This window comes from Oncorhynchus kisutch, linkage group LG9, assembly GCF_002021735.2.
Source record: "Oncorhynchus kisutch isolate 150728-3 linkage group LG9, Okis_V2, whole genome shotgun sequence".
Classification (NCBI taxonomy): domain Eukaryota; kingdom Metazoa; phylum Chordata; class Actinopteri; order Salmoniformes; family Salmonidae; genus Oncorhynchus; species Oncorhynchus kisutch.
In genome coordinates this window covers 32,368,108-32,381,798 of record NC_034182.2, presented here as the reverse complement: position 1 = coordinate 32,381,798, position 13,691 = coordinate 32,368,108, and the positions used below count along the sequence as shown (strand labels likewise).

Here is a 13,691-nt window from a genome sequence, read left to right as displayed (position 1 = left end):
AATGCAGCAGTTTGTCCCCATCTCCAACTTGCTACTTTTTGAGGTCAGAGCTGGGTGTTGGCTTAGACGGGCCCCGGTTCAGAGACTCCACATGCACACACTTTATCTTCACTAGGCCTTCTTCCTGTGAGGTGATGACGTTTGTTTGCCAGACCACACACTGCTTCCTACCCCGCCTACTCATTCAGTTTTGTTTTTTTCTCTACAACATTCTCTAACGTTCACAATAGGCCATGGGTGACAAGGCATTGGTCAGCAAAGTGTTGATTTCTTTTGAAAATAATGTGTTCTAAATCTCAACACACTGGCTGACGTTAATGAAGGGATGACAAGTGAAAGGGCTTTGATCTTATTCCAAGTTCTGTTCTTTCAACCTCCTCTCGTCCCTTCAATGTTCTGTTATGATTGTGTAGTGGGATCTGTTGACATCGTGTGTACCCCAGTTAGATCCATATTGCATAGCTAGGTTTATTACATGTCTTGTGTGTGACTGGCAGTATATATAAAAAAAAAGAGATTGATTGCTCTCTCTCCTCCAGGCCTCATCTTCCGCTACCCAGAGGATGACTATGAGTCCTTCCCCCTGTCGGAGTCTGTGCCCCTGTTCTGCCTCCCCATGGGGGCTAAGATCGAATGCTGGACCCCCAACACACGCTACCCTCTCCCTGTCTTCTCCACCTTTGTGTTAACCAACTCCTCTGGGGAAAAGGTAGGTGGACTATAACAATGGAATTATATCAGTGAACAGTGATTTCCACTGATTCGTGAATAGATTGATCAGGGCTGTTCACTTTATGTCCTGCAGGGCTGAAACACTTGTTTAGTTTTTCATTAGGAGAGAATGAAAACCGGAAATGTTTTTGTCCTCCAGGACAGGAATTGAATAGCCCTTTGAGAGTTGTCATAGTCAACATTCAAGTCTCACTTCCTGAGCTGCATGTGACATTGGGATTGGGGAGAATTATTACTTTTCCCCTCAGGTTGTGTGTATCAAGGCACCTGAATGTCAGCTGCCTCTTGAGCAAACTACAATCTCATCACAAGTTATGTCACAAACCACGTTGCATTTCCCTGAGCTAGAGGGAGTAGGGAATTTGCTTTTCAAAATGTACTTTGCTATATAATTGTTGCATTTTGCAATTTAGTAATGGGTGCATAAATGTTACTCACCCTATCATAAAAATGTGTGAAGGGTGTTCGCTAAAGTCCCTAAAATTCTTGTCAATATATCTTTAATCTAATTTGCTCTGTGCCAGGTGTACGGTGCTGCCATCCAGTTCTATGAGGCCTACCCCATAGATCTCCTCAGTGAGAAGCAGAAGGTGCAGTTGGGCCTGCTCACCACCGTGGAGAAGAAGATGATCCCTAACCGGACAGTCAACACCAACAAGTGCATCTGCCTCCTTTCCCGCTGGCCCTTCTTCGAGTCGTTCCGCAAATTCCTCATGTTCCTCTACAAGCTGTCCGTCTCGGGCCCCCACCCGCTGCCCATCGAAAAGTAAGGATGCCGTCATTTGTCAATGGTGGGGGGTTGGGGATTTGAGTTGGAGATGTGCTTGATTTAGCTTGGGGTTTTCACTTTTGGGACTATTCCGTTGCTTCATTGTACCAGGAAAACTAAATCAGACGCAGCTCAAGATTAAAGTGTTTGAAGCATGTATTTGACCCGGGTCTGGAGAGGAGTAGGTGGGTGTTTGAAGCATGTATTTGACCCGGGTCTGGAGAGGAGTAGGTGGGTGTTTGAAGCATGTATTTGACCCGGGTCTGGAGAGGAGTAGGTGGGTGTTTGACGCATGTATTTGACCTGGGTCTGGAGAGGAGTAGGTGGGTGTTTGACGCATGTATTTGACCCGGGTCTGGAGAGGAGTAGGTGGGTGTTTGACGCATGTATTTGACCTGGGTCTGGAGAGGAGTAGGTGGGTGTTTGACGCATGTATTTGACCTGGGTCTGGAGAGGAGTAGGTGGGTGTTTGACGCATGTATTTGACCCAGGTCTGGAGAGGAGTAGGTGGGTGTTTGAAGCATGTATTTGACCCGGGTCTGGAGAGGAGTAGGTGGGTGTTTGAAGCATGTATTTGACCCGGGTCTGGAGAGGAGTAGGTGGGTGTTTGAAGCATGTATTTGACCCGGGTCTGGAGAGGAGTAGGTGGGTGTTTGAAGCATGTATTTGACCTGGGTCTGGAGAGGAGTAGGTGGGTGTTTGACGCATGTATTTGACCCGGGTCTGGAGAGGCGTAGGTGGGTGTTTGAAGCTAATGCTATTATTTTGCTTGCGTGTGTTTCTTTACCAGGCACATCTCCCATTTCATGCACAACGTGTCCTTCCCCTCACCTCAGAGGCCCAGAATCTTGGTCCAGGTGAGATGTCGTTATTTCTGTGCTGGCGAATGCAGTTTATGTTGGTGTCGCTGTTGTGACAGCGTTGTATTCTCTTTCAGCTCTCTGCACACGACACCTTGATGCTCGCACAGCCTGTGTGTACTCCTATGCCTCTCAGGTAAGACCTTTTCTAGGCTATCAACTTTTTTTCCGTTCGACAACTGGTTTAGAGACAGTATAATCTAGGTCCTAAGGAAAAACTTCAGTTGCAGAATGAGAGAAAGGGCCCGGTCGTTTCCGTTGTCATGGTAGAGCATCAACTACAGTTTTTCCAGAGGAACTACCGGGGTTAGAAAAGGCAATCATCCACCAAGCACACTCCAAACTTTCTGTCTCTGTAATGCTAAACGCATGAATTACTGACAGTTTTCCCAGGTCAAATATTCACGCTTTGAAACTACCACTGGAAACAGGCACTAGGACTGTCCCAGAAACAGCACTGCCTGTCTGTCACATTGTGGACAGTTCCGTCATTATTTAGTGCAGAAACACAGCCCCTGTACAGATGAAATAAACTGTTGTGCTGCTATTGCATTCCACCAAGAAACCTCATGTCTTCCATCAGGCTTTTTCCTCTCTACTTTTCATTTCAGAGTAGAATATGTTGTTGCTCAGCTAGTGAGAAGAACAGAAAGGCCTGCACACTGAATATGCTCCCAGTTGACCACCTTCATTGACAACGTTTCGATCCAACATGGATTTTCTTTGACCTGAAGATCTGTGTCGATTCAAAACGTTGTCAATAAAGGTGGTGAATTGGGAGCATATTCAGCGTGCCGGTCTTTCAGTTCTTTTCATTTTCACAAAGATGTGTCTATGACCACAAACTCTTCAGTAGATGGTCAGCTAGTGAGCTCATGCCTTTTGGGACTGGAAGATTTGCTGGCTAGTGCCTTTGGGGGCAGATTTACAAGCGTTTGCTGCTTTGCAAAGTTTGAACCTATTACTCTCTGAAAATAAAATAAAGTATTTTTCCCCCTTTTTTATTTAATTTAATTTTTTATTTGACCTTTTATTTAACCAGGCAAGTCAGTTAACACATTCTTATTTTCAATGACGGCCTAGGAACAGTGGGTTAACTGCCTGTTCAGGGGCAGAACGACAGATTTGTACCTTGTCAGCTCAGGGGTTTGAACTCACAACCTTCCGGTTACTAGTCCAACGCTCTAACCACAAGGCTACCCTGCCGCCCCGAAAGACCGGCACGCTGAATATGCTCCCAATTTACCACCTTTATTGACAACGTTTTGAATCGACACAGACCTTAAACCCTTAAGGTTTTTAAAAAATCAGATCTTTTGTCTCAATCCAGTTTACCTTCACCCCTTTCTGATTTACCCACACCTTCTTTACTGCACATGTACCAATCCAACCAACCTTTCATGACCCATTGTATCCCTGAGTCTCGTTTGAATCCTTTCCCCAATACCACTGTGCTCCTCTCTTCCCAACTCTCCTTTCCCTCTCGTCCCCTCCTCTCTCTCCTCAGTGGTGCAGACTACAGTACACTGCTGATTAACCTGGGCTCAGAGAACTGTGCCACGCTGTTGCACTTTGTCCTGCTGGAGAGTAAGATCCTGCTGCACTCCTTGAGACCTGCTGTACTCACCGGGGTAGCAGAGGCTGTGGTGGCGGTGAGTGATAAAGGATATGGTCACTCGGTTTTAATTGTGACAAGTGTTTTTAAAATGGACTATATAAATAAAATGGATGGGTTGGTTGGTTGGTGTTTTTTTTTAATCCAGTTATGGCTTGTATACATTATGTGGACCGTGTAGGAATGACGTTAGGTTCAAATGTGAAAAAGAAGTTTGATTTTCTCTGTCTGTGTCCTGCTATCTAGATGATTTTTCCATTCCAGTGGCAGTGCCCGTACATCCCCCTCTGCCCGCTCTCCCTGGCGGGGGTCCTCAACGCACCCTGTCCCTTCATTGTGGGCGTGGACTCCCGCTACTTTGACCTCTATGACCCTCCTCCGGACGTGGTCTGTGTCGACCTGGACACCAACACGATCTACCTGTAAGATCCAGACACTTTAAAGAAGCATTCCCCCATCTGTTTTTCAGAAGCTGTTTTTCAGTCCGTATATCGCATATGAGGTATTTTATAATTTACACCAATATGAGCATATTCCAATAACGCCTTACTAACATTCTGAACCATCTCTGCAGGTCTGATGAGAAGAAACACAGCAACTGGAAGAACCTCCCAAAGAAGCCCTGCAAGAGTCTGTTTAACTCCCTGACCAACCTGCAACACCAGCTGGGCATCGGTACAAACAGTCACATAATTCTAGTTCAACTTTACTCTAGAGTCTCATAGAAACTGCTTCATGCCTGAGACATGGAACCGTGCTGTAAAATATCTGATACAGCATAGTGTGATTGGTGAAAAGGATATAAGTCAATAGCATGTTTTAGCCTACTATCCCTAGTCCTTTAGTATGTGAAATGTAATTATCCCTATCTGGTGGCTGTTTTCCAGTGTGTCGGACAGCCCAGGAGGGCTTGGCGGTGGAGATGACCCCCATCGAGGCGGACTTCACCTGGCACAAGAAGATGACCTCCCTGGAGATGGAGATCCAAGAGGCCCTGCTGCGCTTCATGGCCCACATCCTGAAGGGCTACCGTTCCTATCTCAAACCCATCACCCAGGCCCCCTCCAAGAAGGCCACCTCTGCAGACTCACTATATGACCTACAGGGTTAGTGTGGGTGTGTTTCACCACTCTTATCTCAAACCCATCACCCAAGTCCCCTCCAATAAGGCCACCGCCTCCGACTCACTAAACAAACTACACTGTAACAATGGGGAATAGATTGTTTTTAGTCCTTCATTCATTTATTTGCCCACAACATTTATCACGGTACCCAGAACAAAATCTTGCGCACACACTGTATTGTCTGTCCCGAGAGAGTACACAAAACGGACGTAAAATGTGCTAATGGACAGTTAAGAAAATACTTTTACTTGGCTCATGCGACTCCTTGTGGCGGGCCGGGCGCCTGCAAGCTGAATACGGTCGTCAGTTGAACAATGTTTCCTCTGACATATTGATGTGGCTGGCTTCCGGGTTAAGCAAGCGGTTCTTACGGCTAGACGTTCCCCTAGTAGAACCCCTCGACAACATCTGGTGAAATGGCAGAGCGCCAAATTAAATTGCTATAAATATTAAACTTTCATGAAATCACACTTGCAATACACCAAATTAAAGCTACACTTGTTGTTAATCCAGCCAACGTGTCAGATTTCAAAAAGCCTTTACGGCGAAAGCAAACCATGTGATTATCTGAGGATAGCACCCCACCAAACGAACACATGACATTCATATTTCAACTTGTCAGGCGCGACACAAAATGCAGAAATAACGATATAATTCATGCCTTTGATGATCTTCTTTTGTTGGCACTCCAATATGTCCCATAAACATCACAAATTGTCCTTTTTGTTTGATTAATTCCATCGTTATATCTCCAAAATGTCAATTTATTTGGCGCGTTTGATCCAGAAAAACATTGTTTCCAACTCGCGCAACATGACTACAAAATATCTAGTAAGTTACCTGTAAACTTGTTCCAAACATTTCAAAAAACTTTTCTAATGCAACTTTAGGTATTTTTTTAATGTAAATAATCGATCAAATTTAAGACGGGATAAACTGCGTTCAATAGCGGATAAAAACAATGTGGAGTGTGCTTTCAGGTCACGCACCTCTAACAAACAGTACACTTCACTCAACCCTCGTTCTGAACTGCCCTACTTCATTACACAAAGGAAAAACATCAACCAATTTCTAAAGACTGTTGACATCCAGTGGAAGCAATATGAACCGCAAGCAAGTGCCCCAGAGTTCTAGATCCCCGTAGAAAACCCATTGAAAAGAGCGTGACCTCAATTATTTTTTTCCTGGATGGATTTTTCTCAGGTTTTCACCTGCCATATCAATTCTGTTATACTGACAGACATTATTCAAAGTGTTTTAGAAATGTTAAAGTGTTTTCTATCTAAACCTACCAATTATATGCATATCCTAGCTTCTGGGCCTGAGTAGCAGGCAGTTTACTTTGGGCACGCTTTTCATCTGGACGTGAAAATACTGCCCCCTAGCCCGAAGAGGTTTTAAGAAGCGCAGCTTGGTGGCTCATGTTTCGGCGGACGCATGACTCGATCTTTGCCTCTCCCGAGCTCGTTGGGGAGTTGAGGCGATGAGACAAGATCATAATTGGATATCACGGAAATTGGGGAGAAAAAGTGGCGTAAAAATACTACAACGCCAAAAAACATATATTTTTTTTTACTGTAAAATTATCATTTATATTTTTTGCATCTAACACCTTTCTCAAAGTATTATTATTGCGCAATGTACAGTACCAGTCAGAAACTTGGACACTTATTCATTACAAGGTTTTTCTTTATTTTTACAGCTAAAATAAGCAATGATAAACGACAGTCCATCATTACTTTAAGACATGAAGGTCAGTCAATCCGGAAAATTTCAAGAACTTTGAAAGTTTCTTCAAGTGCAGTCGCAAAAACCATCAAACGCTATGATGAAACTAGTTCTCATCAGGACCCCCACAGGAAAGGAAGACCCAGAGCTGCCTCTGCTGCAAAGGATAAGTTCATTAGTTACCAGCCTCAGAAATTGTAGCCCAAATAAATGCTTCCGAGTTCAAGTAGCAGACACATCTCAACATTGACTGTTCAGAGGAGACTGAATCTGGCCTTCATGGTCGAATTGCTGCGAAGAAACCACTACTAAAGGACCGCAATAAGAAGAAGAGACATGCTTGGACCAAATTTGAGATGTTTGTTTCCAACCGCCGTGTCTTTGTGAGCCGCAGAGTAGCTGAACGGATGATCTCTGCATGATCTCCGCATGAAACATGGAGGAGGAGGTGTGGGGGTGCTTTGCTGGTGACTTTGTCAGTGATTTATTTAAAATTCAAAGCACACTTAACCAGCATGGCTACCACAGCATTCTGCAGCGATATGCTGTTCCCACCTGGTTTGCGCTTAGTGGGACTATAATTTGTTTTTCAACAGGACAATGACCCAAAACACACCTTCAGACTGTAAGGGCTATTTGACCAAGAAGGAGAGTGATGGAGTGCTGCATCAGATGACCTGACCTCCACAATCACCTGACCACAACCCAATGGAGATTGTTTGGGATGAGTTGGTCTGCAGAGTGTTGGAAAAGCAGCCAATAACTACTCTGCATATGTGGGAACTCCTTTAAGACTGTTGGATAAACATTCCTCATGAAGCTGGTTGAGAGAATGCCAAGAGTGTGCAAAGCTGTCATCAAGGCAAAGGATGGCTAGTTTGAAGAATGTCAAATATAAAATATATTTAGTTTTTTTGTTTGCTACATGATTCCATATGTGTAATTTCATAGTGTTGATGCCTTCACTATTATTCTACAATGTAGAAAATAGTCAAAATAAAGAAAAACCCTTGAATGAGTAGTTGTGTCCAAACTTTTGACTGGTACTGTACATTATACATTGTTTTAATGTCATCCAGGAGCTGTGCTAACCAGACAGCGTATCTGACTGCTGCTCCAAGTGTTCATAACAGGCATATCTATACTGAGGGTTTCCTATGGGGTAGGCCCATTGACCTGGCTCTCTGTCCTCTCCCAGGTTTCCTAAAGAGCAGGGAGCGAGCCCACCAGAAGTTCTATTCGCAGCTGACCAAGACTCAGATCTTTATACGCTTCATCGAGGAGTGCACATTCGTCAGCGACAAGGATACAGGCCTTGCCTTCTTCGACGACTGCATTGAGAAGGTGAGCATTATAAAGCAACAGGAGTCTGTGTGGGGGGTCAGTTTCATATCAACTCCGTCTATCTAGGAAGTGAATTGAAATTCAATGAATTATTTTAAAGTTCCAACAGTGTTCCCTGCAGCTAAAACTGCTTGTAATGATGCCATTTTTTATGCTTTGCCTGCTGGGTTGGCCAATTCCATTATAACACCCATCAAGCCAGGAAGTGAATTGAACATCAATTAATTAATTGAAAATGTATCTTTGAAAATAAACTTCACTTTTAGATTTTTGAATTGGAATTTCCCCCCAAACCCTGCTAGACAAGAACATGGCCCAAGAGCAATGTCAATTTTCGAACCCGATTTCTGTGGCGCTTTTTTAAATGTGTTTTATTGGTGACTCAGGGGAGACTGACGGAGGAAGGCTCATTATCCTCTGATTTAATCTGTTATTTTACTTTTTTTCCCCCTGCAGCTATTTCCCTCTGATAAAGGCAACGACAAAGGCACTAAGGTAATCCCTCGGACCCTAATCAAGTTTTAACACATCTCCTTTTCCAACTAGAGTCTCTCATTTTTATGCATTAGAAGAATGGTTTTAGTGATTTTGATTTGTCTGTGTTTTTATTTATAGATTGTTTTCTATTTATTTTTTACCCCTTTTTCTCCCCAATTTCGTTGCATCCAATTGTCTCATCACTGCAACTCCCATATGGACTCAGGAGAGGCGACAGTCGAGAGCCATGCATCCTCCGAAACACAACCCAATCAAGCCGCACTGCTTCTTGACACAATGCCCACTTAACCCGGAAGCCAGCCGCACCAATGTGTCGGAGGAAAAACCGTACACCTGGCGACATGTCAGCGTACACTGCGCCCAGCCCGCCACAGGAGTCGCTAGTGCGCGATGGGACAAGGACATCCCTGCCGGCCAAACCTTCCCCTAACCCGGACAGTGCTGGGTCAATTGTGCGTCTCCCGGTCGCAGCCGGCTGCGACAGAGCCTGGACTCAAACCCAGAATCTCTAGTGGCACAGCTAGCACTGCGATCCAGTGCCTTAGACCACTGCGCCACTCGGGAGGCTTGTCTGTGTGTATGTATGGCCATGTGCGCTGACACTGAGAACATGTTTTCCTTTCCATAGGTGGAGGGTGAGTCCTCGGAGGACACTAAGCTCATGGAACTAGACGAATCACAGAGGAGTGAGCATACAGTCTTCGTCATGCCCCCAGAACCTCCCACCACCGAGGATGAATCTGATCCCCCTACCCGCTACAGGTGAGCTACCCCCCAGTACAATGCTGCACCACGAACACATTGACAGCGCAATAACACCAGTGAGACTGGTAGTGTTTTACAGTGGACGTCTGGCTCAGTCTGCATTAGTTTCACTCTCATACCTCTGGTGTTTTTTTTCCCTTTCTCTCTCTGTTAGTTATAAGTGTTTCCCTCGGTTGCGTATGGACCTGTTTGACCGTCCCAAAGAGGTGATACCAGCGCTGAGGAGCAGTACACCAGGGGCCAGCCTGTCCAGCAGCCCTGCACTGCTGGCCAAGAGGACCAAGCAGGTACATGCGCGCGCACATGCACAGTGGCAGGACCATGGGGTAGATGCAATGATGTGTACAATAACATAAACGGTCAACCAGAGGATCAGGTGTAACGGGCTAATTCTGGTACAGTACGTTTTATTCGCTTTGAAAAACAACCGGTGTAGACTGACCGTGAAATGCTTACTTACGTGTCCTTTACCAACAATGTAGAGTTAGAGATCAAATAGAAACATGAGGAATACATACACAGTGAATAACAATAAAGAGTGAAAATAACATGGCTATATACAGGACATACCAGTATCGAGTCGATGTGCAGTGGTATGAGGAAATTGAGATAGGAATGTACATATAGTTAGAGGTAAAGTTACTAGGCAACAGGATGGGTAAAACCGTAGCAGAGCGTACATGGTGAGTGTGAAAGTGTGTGTGTGTGTGTGTGTGTGTGTGGGCGTATTGTGTGTGTGTGTGGGTAATCCAGTGTGTGCTCATAGTCAGTGCAGGAGAGTTAGTGCAAAGTGTGTGCGGTAGGGTGTGTTTCCATTTTTTATGTCAGTGCGTTTCTTGCAAGTTCTAACCCCTAAAATACAATAATCAATAACAATCTAATACTAAAAATAGCAAGGTAGAACAAAAACACAAGATATAAAAATAAGAACACGAGAAAGTAAATAAGCATACTATACACAGGGTCAGTTCCAGTACCATATTTACAATGTGTAGGGGTACTGGATCGATAGAGGTAGATATGTATAGGGCTATGGTGACTAGACATCAGGATATATGATAAACAGAGTAGCAGCAGTGTATATGATGATTGTATGTGAGGGAGTGTTTGTAGAGTCAGTATAAATGTGTGTGTGTGTGCAAATTATGGAGTGAGTGTTTGTATTTATGTTGGAGTATCCGTGTGCGTAGAGCCCTGTGAGTGACGATAGAGACCCTACAAAATTCAAATGCAAAGGTTTACTCAGATAGTCCGTGTAGCCATTTTCTTAGCTACACTATATATATATATATATATATATATATATATATATATATATATATATATATATATATATATATATATAGGGCACACAGTAGATTGGCCCGTACTGAAGAGCTCAATGACTTTCAAAGTGGCACCGTCATAGGATCAAGTCAGTTCATCAAATTTATACTCTGCTAGAGCTACCCCGATCAACTAAGTGTTGTTACTGGGAAGTGGAAATGTCTAGGAGCAACAATGGCTCAGCTGCAAAGTGGTAGGCCACACAAGCTCAACGGTACAGCACCGCCGAGTACTGTAGCAAGCAACACTCACTACCAAGTTCCAAACTGCATCTGGAAGCAACGTCAGCACAAGAACTGTTCGTTGGGAGCTTCATGAAATGGGATTCCTTGGCTGAGCAGCCGCACACAAGGCTAAGATCACCATGCGCAATGCCAAGCGTCATCTGGAGTGGTGTAAAGCTTGCCGCCATTGGACTCTGGAGCAGTGGAAATGTGTTCTCTGGTGTGGTGAATCACGCTTCACCATCTGGCAATCCGATGGACAAATCTTGGTTTGGCGGATCCCAGTCGAAAGCTACCTGCCCCAATGCATAGTGCCAACTGTGAAGTTTGGTTAAGGAGGAATAATGGGGCTGTTTTTCATGGTTCAGGCTAGGCTCCTTAGTTCCAGTGAAGGGAAATCTTAGCGCTACAGCATACAATGACATTCTAGACCATTCTGTGGTTCCAAGTTTGTGGCAACAGTTTGGGGAAGACCCTTTCCTGTTTCAGCATGACAATGCCCCCATGCAGAAAATGGATGTCCATACAGAAATGTTTTTTTGAGATCGGTGTGGAAGAACTTGATTGGCCTGCACAGAGCCCTGACCTCAATCCCATCTAACATCTTTGGGATAAATTGGAACACCGATTGTGAGCCAGGCCTAACCTCCCAACATCAGTGCCCGACCTCACTTATGCTCTTGTGGCTGAATGGAAGCAAGTCCCCGCAGCAATGTTCCAACATCTAGTGGAAAGCTTTCCCAGAAGAGTGGAGGCTGTTATTGCAGCAAAGGGGGGGACCAACTCCGTATTAAATGCCCATGATTTTGGAATTATATGTTCGATGAGCAGGTGTCCACATGTTTTTGGTCATGTGGTGTATTTAGTTAGCTATTTAGCAGTCTTATGGCATGGGGATAGAAGCTGCTCAGGAGCCTGTTGGTGTCGGGATGGATGTGCCGGTACCACTTGCCATGCGGAAGCAGAGAGAACAGTCTATGGCTTGGGTGGTTGGAGTTTTTAACTATTTTTCAGGCATTCCTTTTACACCGAAACAGGCTTATTTTGTCTTGTGATTCTTGTTTTGTCATCCTCTGCTTTTGTGGGAGGCCAATATATTTTTCCAGGTCAGACAAAACTGTTTGCTGTGTATGTGTAGCGCTTGTCTGGCTACATGTAGAAGACTTAAAAAGTACCTTGAAAATAAATAGATTCCATAATATGCACCACACATTTTTATATTCACACACATACCACAAACATGGTGCGTGGTGGGTGTCAGTATGTGGGCGTTAATATTTCTGTGGTGCTCGAAAGACTCTCCTTAGAAGGCCACATGCAGTATTATTAGGCCATTGTTGTACGGAGGCAGGGAAGGAAGGTTCACCATTAGGAACGTGCACAGTCACACACTCTTCTCCCAACTATGACCATGAGGAAATAGCACAAGATAATAATAAACTTAAAATCATCTGGAATCACACATAATCATTCAAATGTATTCATGTCTCCCACCACCATTAAATAAAGCTAATTTAAACTGAACAGAAATGCCCCTCTGCAGGAGATCAAGCTGGCCTACAAGATGGCCAAGCGCTTCTACTCCGACCCTCCGCTGTGGGCCAAGTGTCTGTTCAGCCACTGCTACAGTCTGTGGTTCATCTGTCTGCCCGTGGGGGTGAGGCTGGTCCAGTCAAAGAGCTGGGCCATGCAGCAGGCCTACAACGTCCTGCTCAAGATGAGGACGTCTGAGGTGGAGGTCCTGGATGAGGTGAAGGGAGGGGAGTTGGGGTAGGGTTGGGTTGTGGGGTTTTGGTTGTGGGGATGGTGTGGGGATTGCTATGTAAGGGGGGGGGGTGTTTGTCAACGTTAACATGAGTCGTTGTGTGTGCGCGCGAGTGCCATCATTTCCACTACAGGGGTAACGACTACAGTGGAAGTCTACTGTAGCTATTAGGTTGTTATTATTAGCCACCATCTCTCCCTCTGTAGGTGTGTTACCGTGTAGTGATGCAGCTGTGTGGTTTGTACGGTCAGCCGGTCATGGCCGTCCGTGTTCTGGTGGAGATGAAGAAGGCAGGGGTGCACCCTAACGCGATCACCTATGGCTACTACAACAAGGTGGGTTACTTTAACCAGCCCATACACTTACAGGTAACTGCCAAAATAAAAGGAAAGCCAACATAGTGTCTTAATCGGGCGTTTGGCCAGAACGGCTTCAATACGCCTTGTTACAGATTCTATAAGTGTCTGGACCTTTATTGGAGAGATGCGACATCATTCTTCCACGAGAAATTCCATAACTTGGTGTTTTGTTGATGGTAGTAGAAAATGCTGTCGCCGCTCCAGAATCTCCTTTAAGTGTTCAATTGGGTTGAGATCTGGTGACAGAGACATGTATGTATACACTACTGTTAAAAAGTTTGGTCACTTAGAAATGTCCTTGTTTTTGAAAGAAAAGCATATTTTTTGTCCAATAAAATAACATCAAATTTATCAGAAATACAGTGTAGACATTGTTATTGTTGTAAATGACTATTGTAGCTGGAAATGGCAGATTTTTTTAAATGGAATATCTACATAGTCGTACAGAGGCCCATTATCAGCAACCATCACCTTTTGATATATATATATTGCCAAAATAATGGGCAACTGGGTATTTGTATACTTAGCCCTAAGCATAATGGGATTAATTACTTAGGAACCATACCTGTCTGGAGGCACCTA

General features: G+C 44.5%; 1 protein-coding gene across 1 annotated transcript in view; it reads left to right on the top strand.

The window, feature by feature from the left end:
* LOC109897051 (DENN domain-containing protein 4C-like) overlaps positions 1-13,691 on the top strand; it is a 56,199-nt gene that overhangs the window by 28,890 nt on the left and 13,618 nt on the right. Inside the window, exons 5-18 of the mRNA XM_020491569.2 lie at positions 540-709; positions 1,257-1,498; positions 2,292-2,358; positions 2,439-2,497; positions 3,869-4,013; positions 4,223-4,398; positions 4,551-4,651; positions 4,864-5,082; positions 8,027-8,172; positions 8,629-8,667; positions 9,299-9,432; positions 9,590-9,722; positions 12,529-12,735; positions 12,957-13,085. Coding sequence (XP_020347158.1) covers positions 540-709; positions 1,257-1,498; positions 2,292-2,358; positions 2,439-2,497; positions 3,869-4,013; positions 4,223-4,398; positions 4,551-4,651; positions 4,864-5,082; positions 8,027-8,172; positions 8,629-8,667; positions 9,299-9,432; positions 9,590-9,722; positions 12,529-12,735; positions 12,957-13,085 — 1,967 coding nt within the window. The remainder of the gene's footprint in view (positions 1-539; positions 710-1,256; positions 1,499-2,291; positions 2,359-2,438; positions 2,498-3,868; positions 4,014-4,222; positions 4,399-4,550; positions 4,652-4,863; positions 5,083-8,026; positions 8,173-8,628; positions 8,668-9,298; positions 9,433-9,589; positions 9,723-12,528; positions 12,736-12,956; positions 13,086-13,691) is intronic.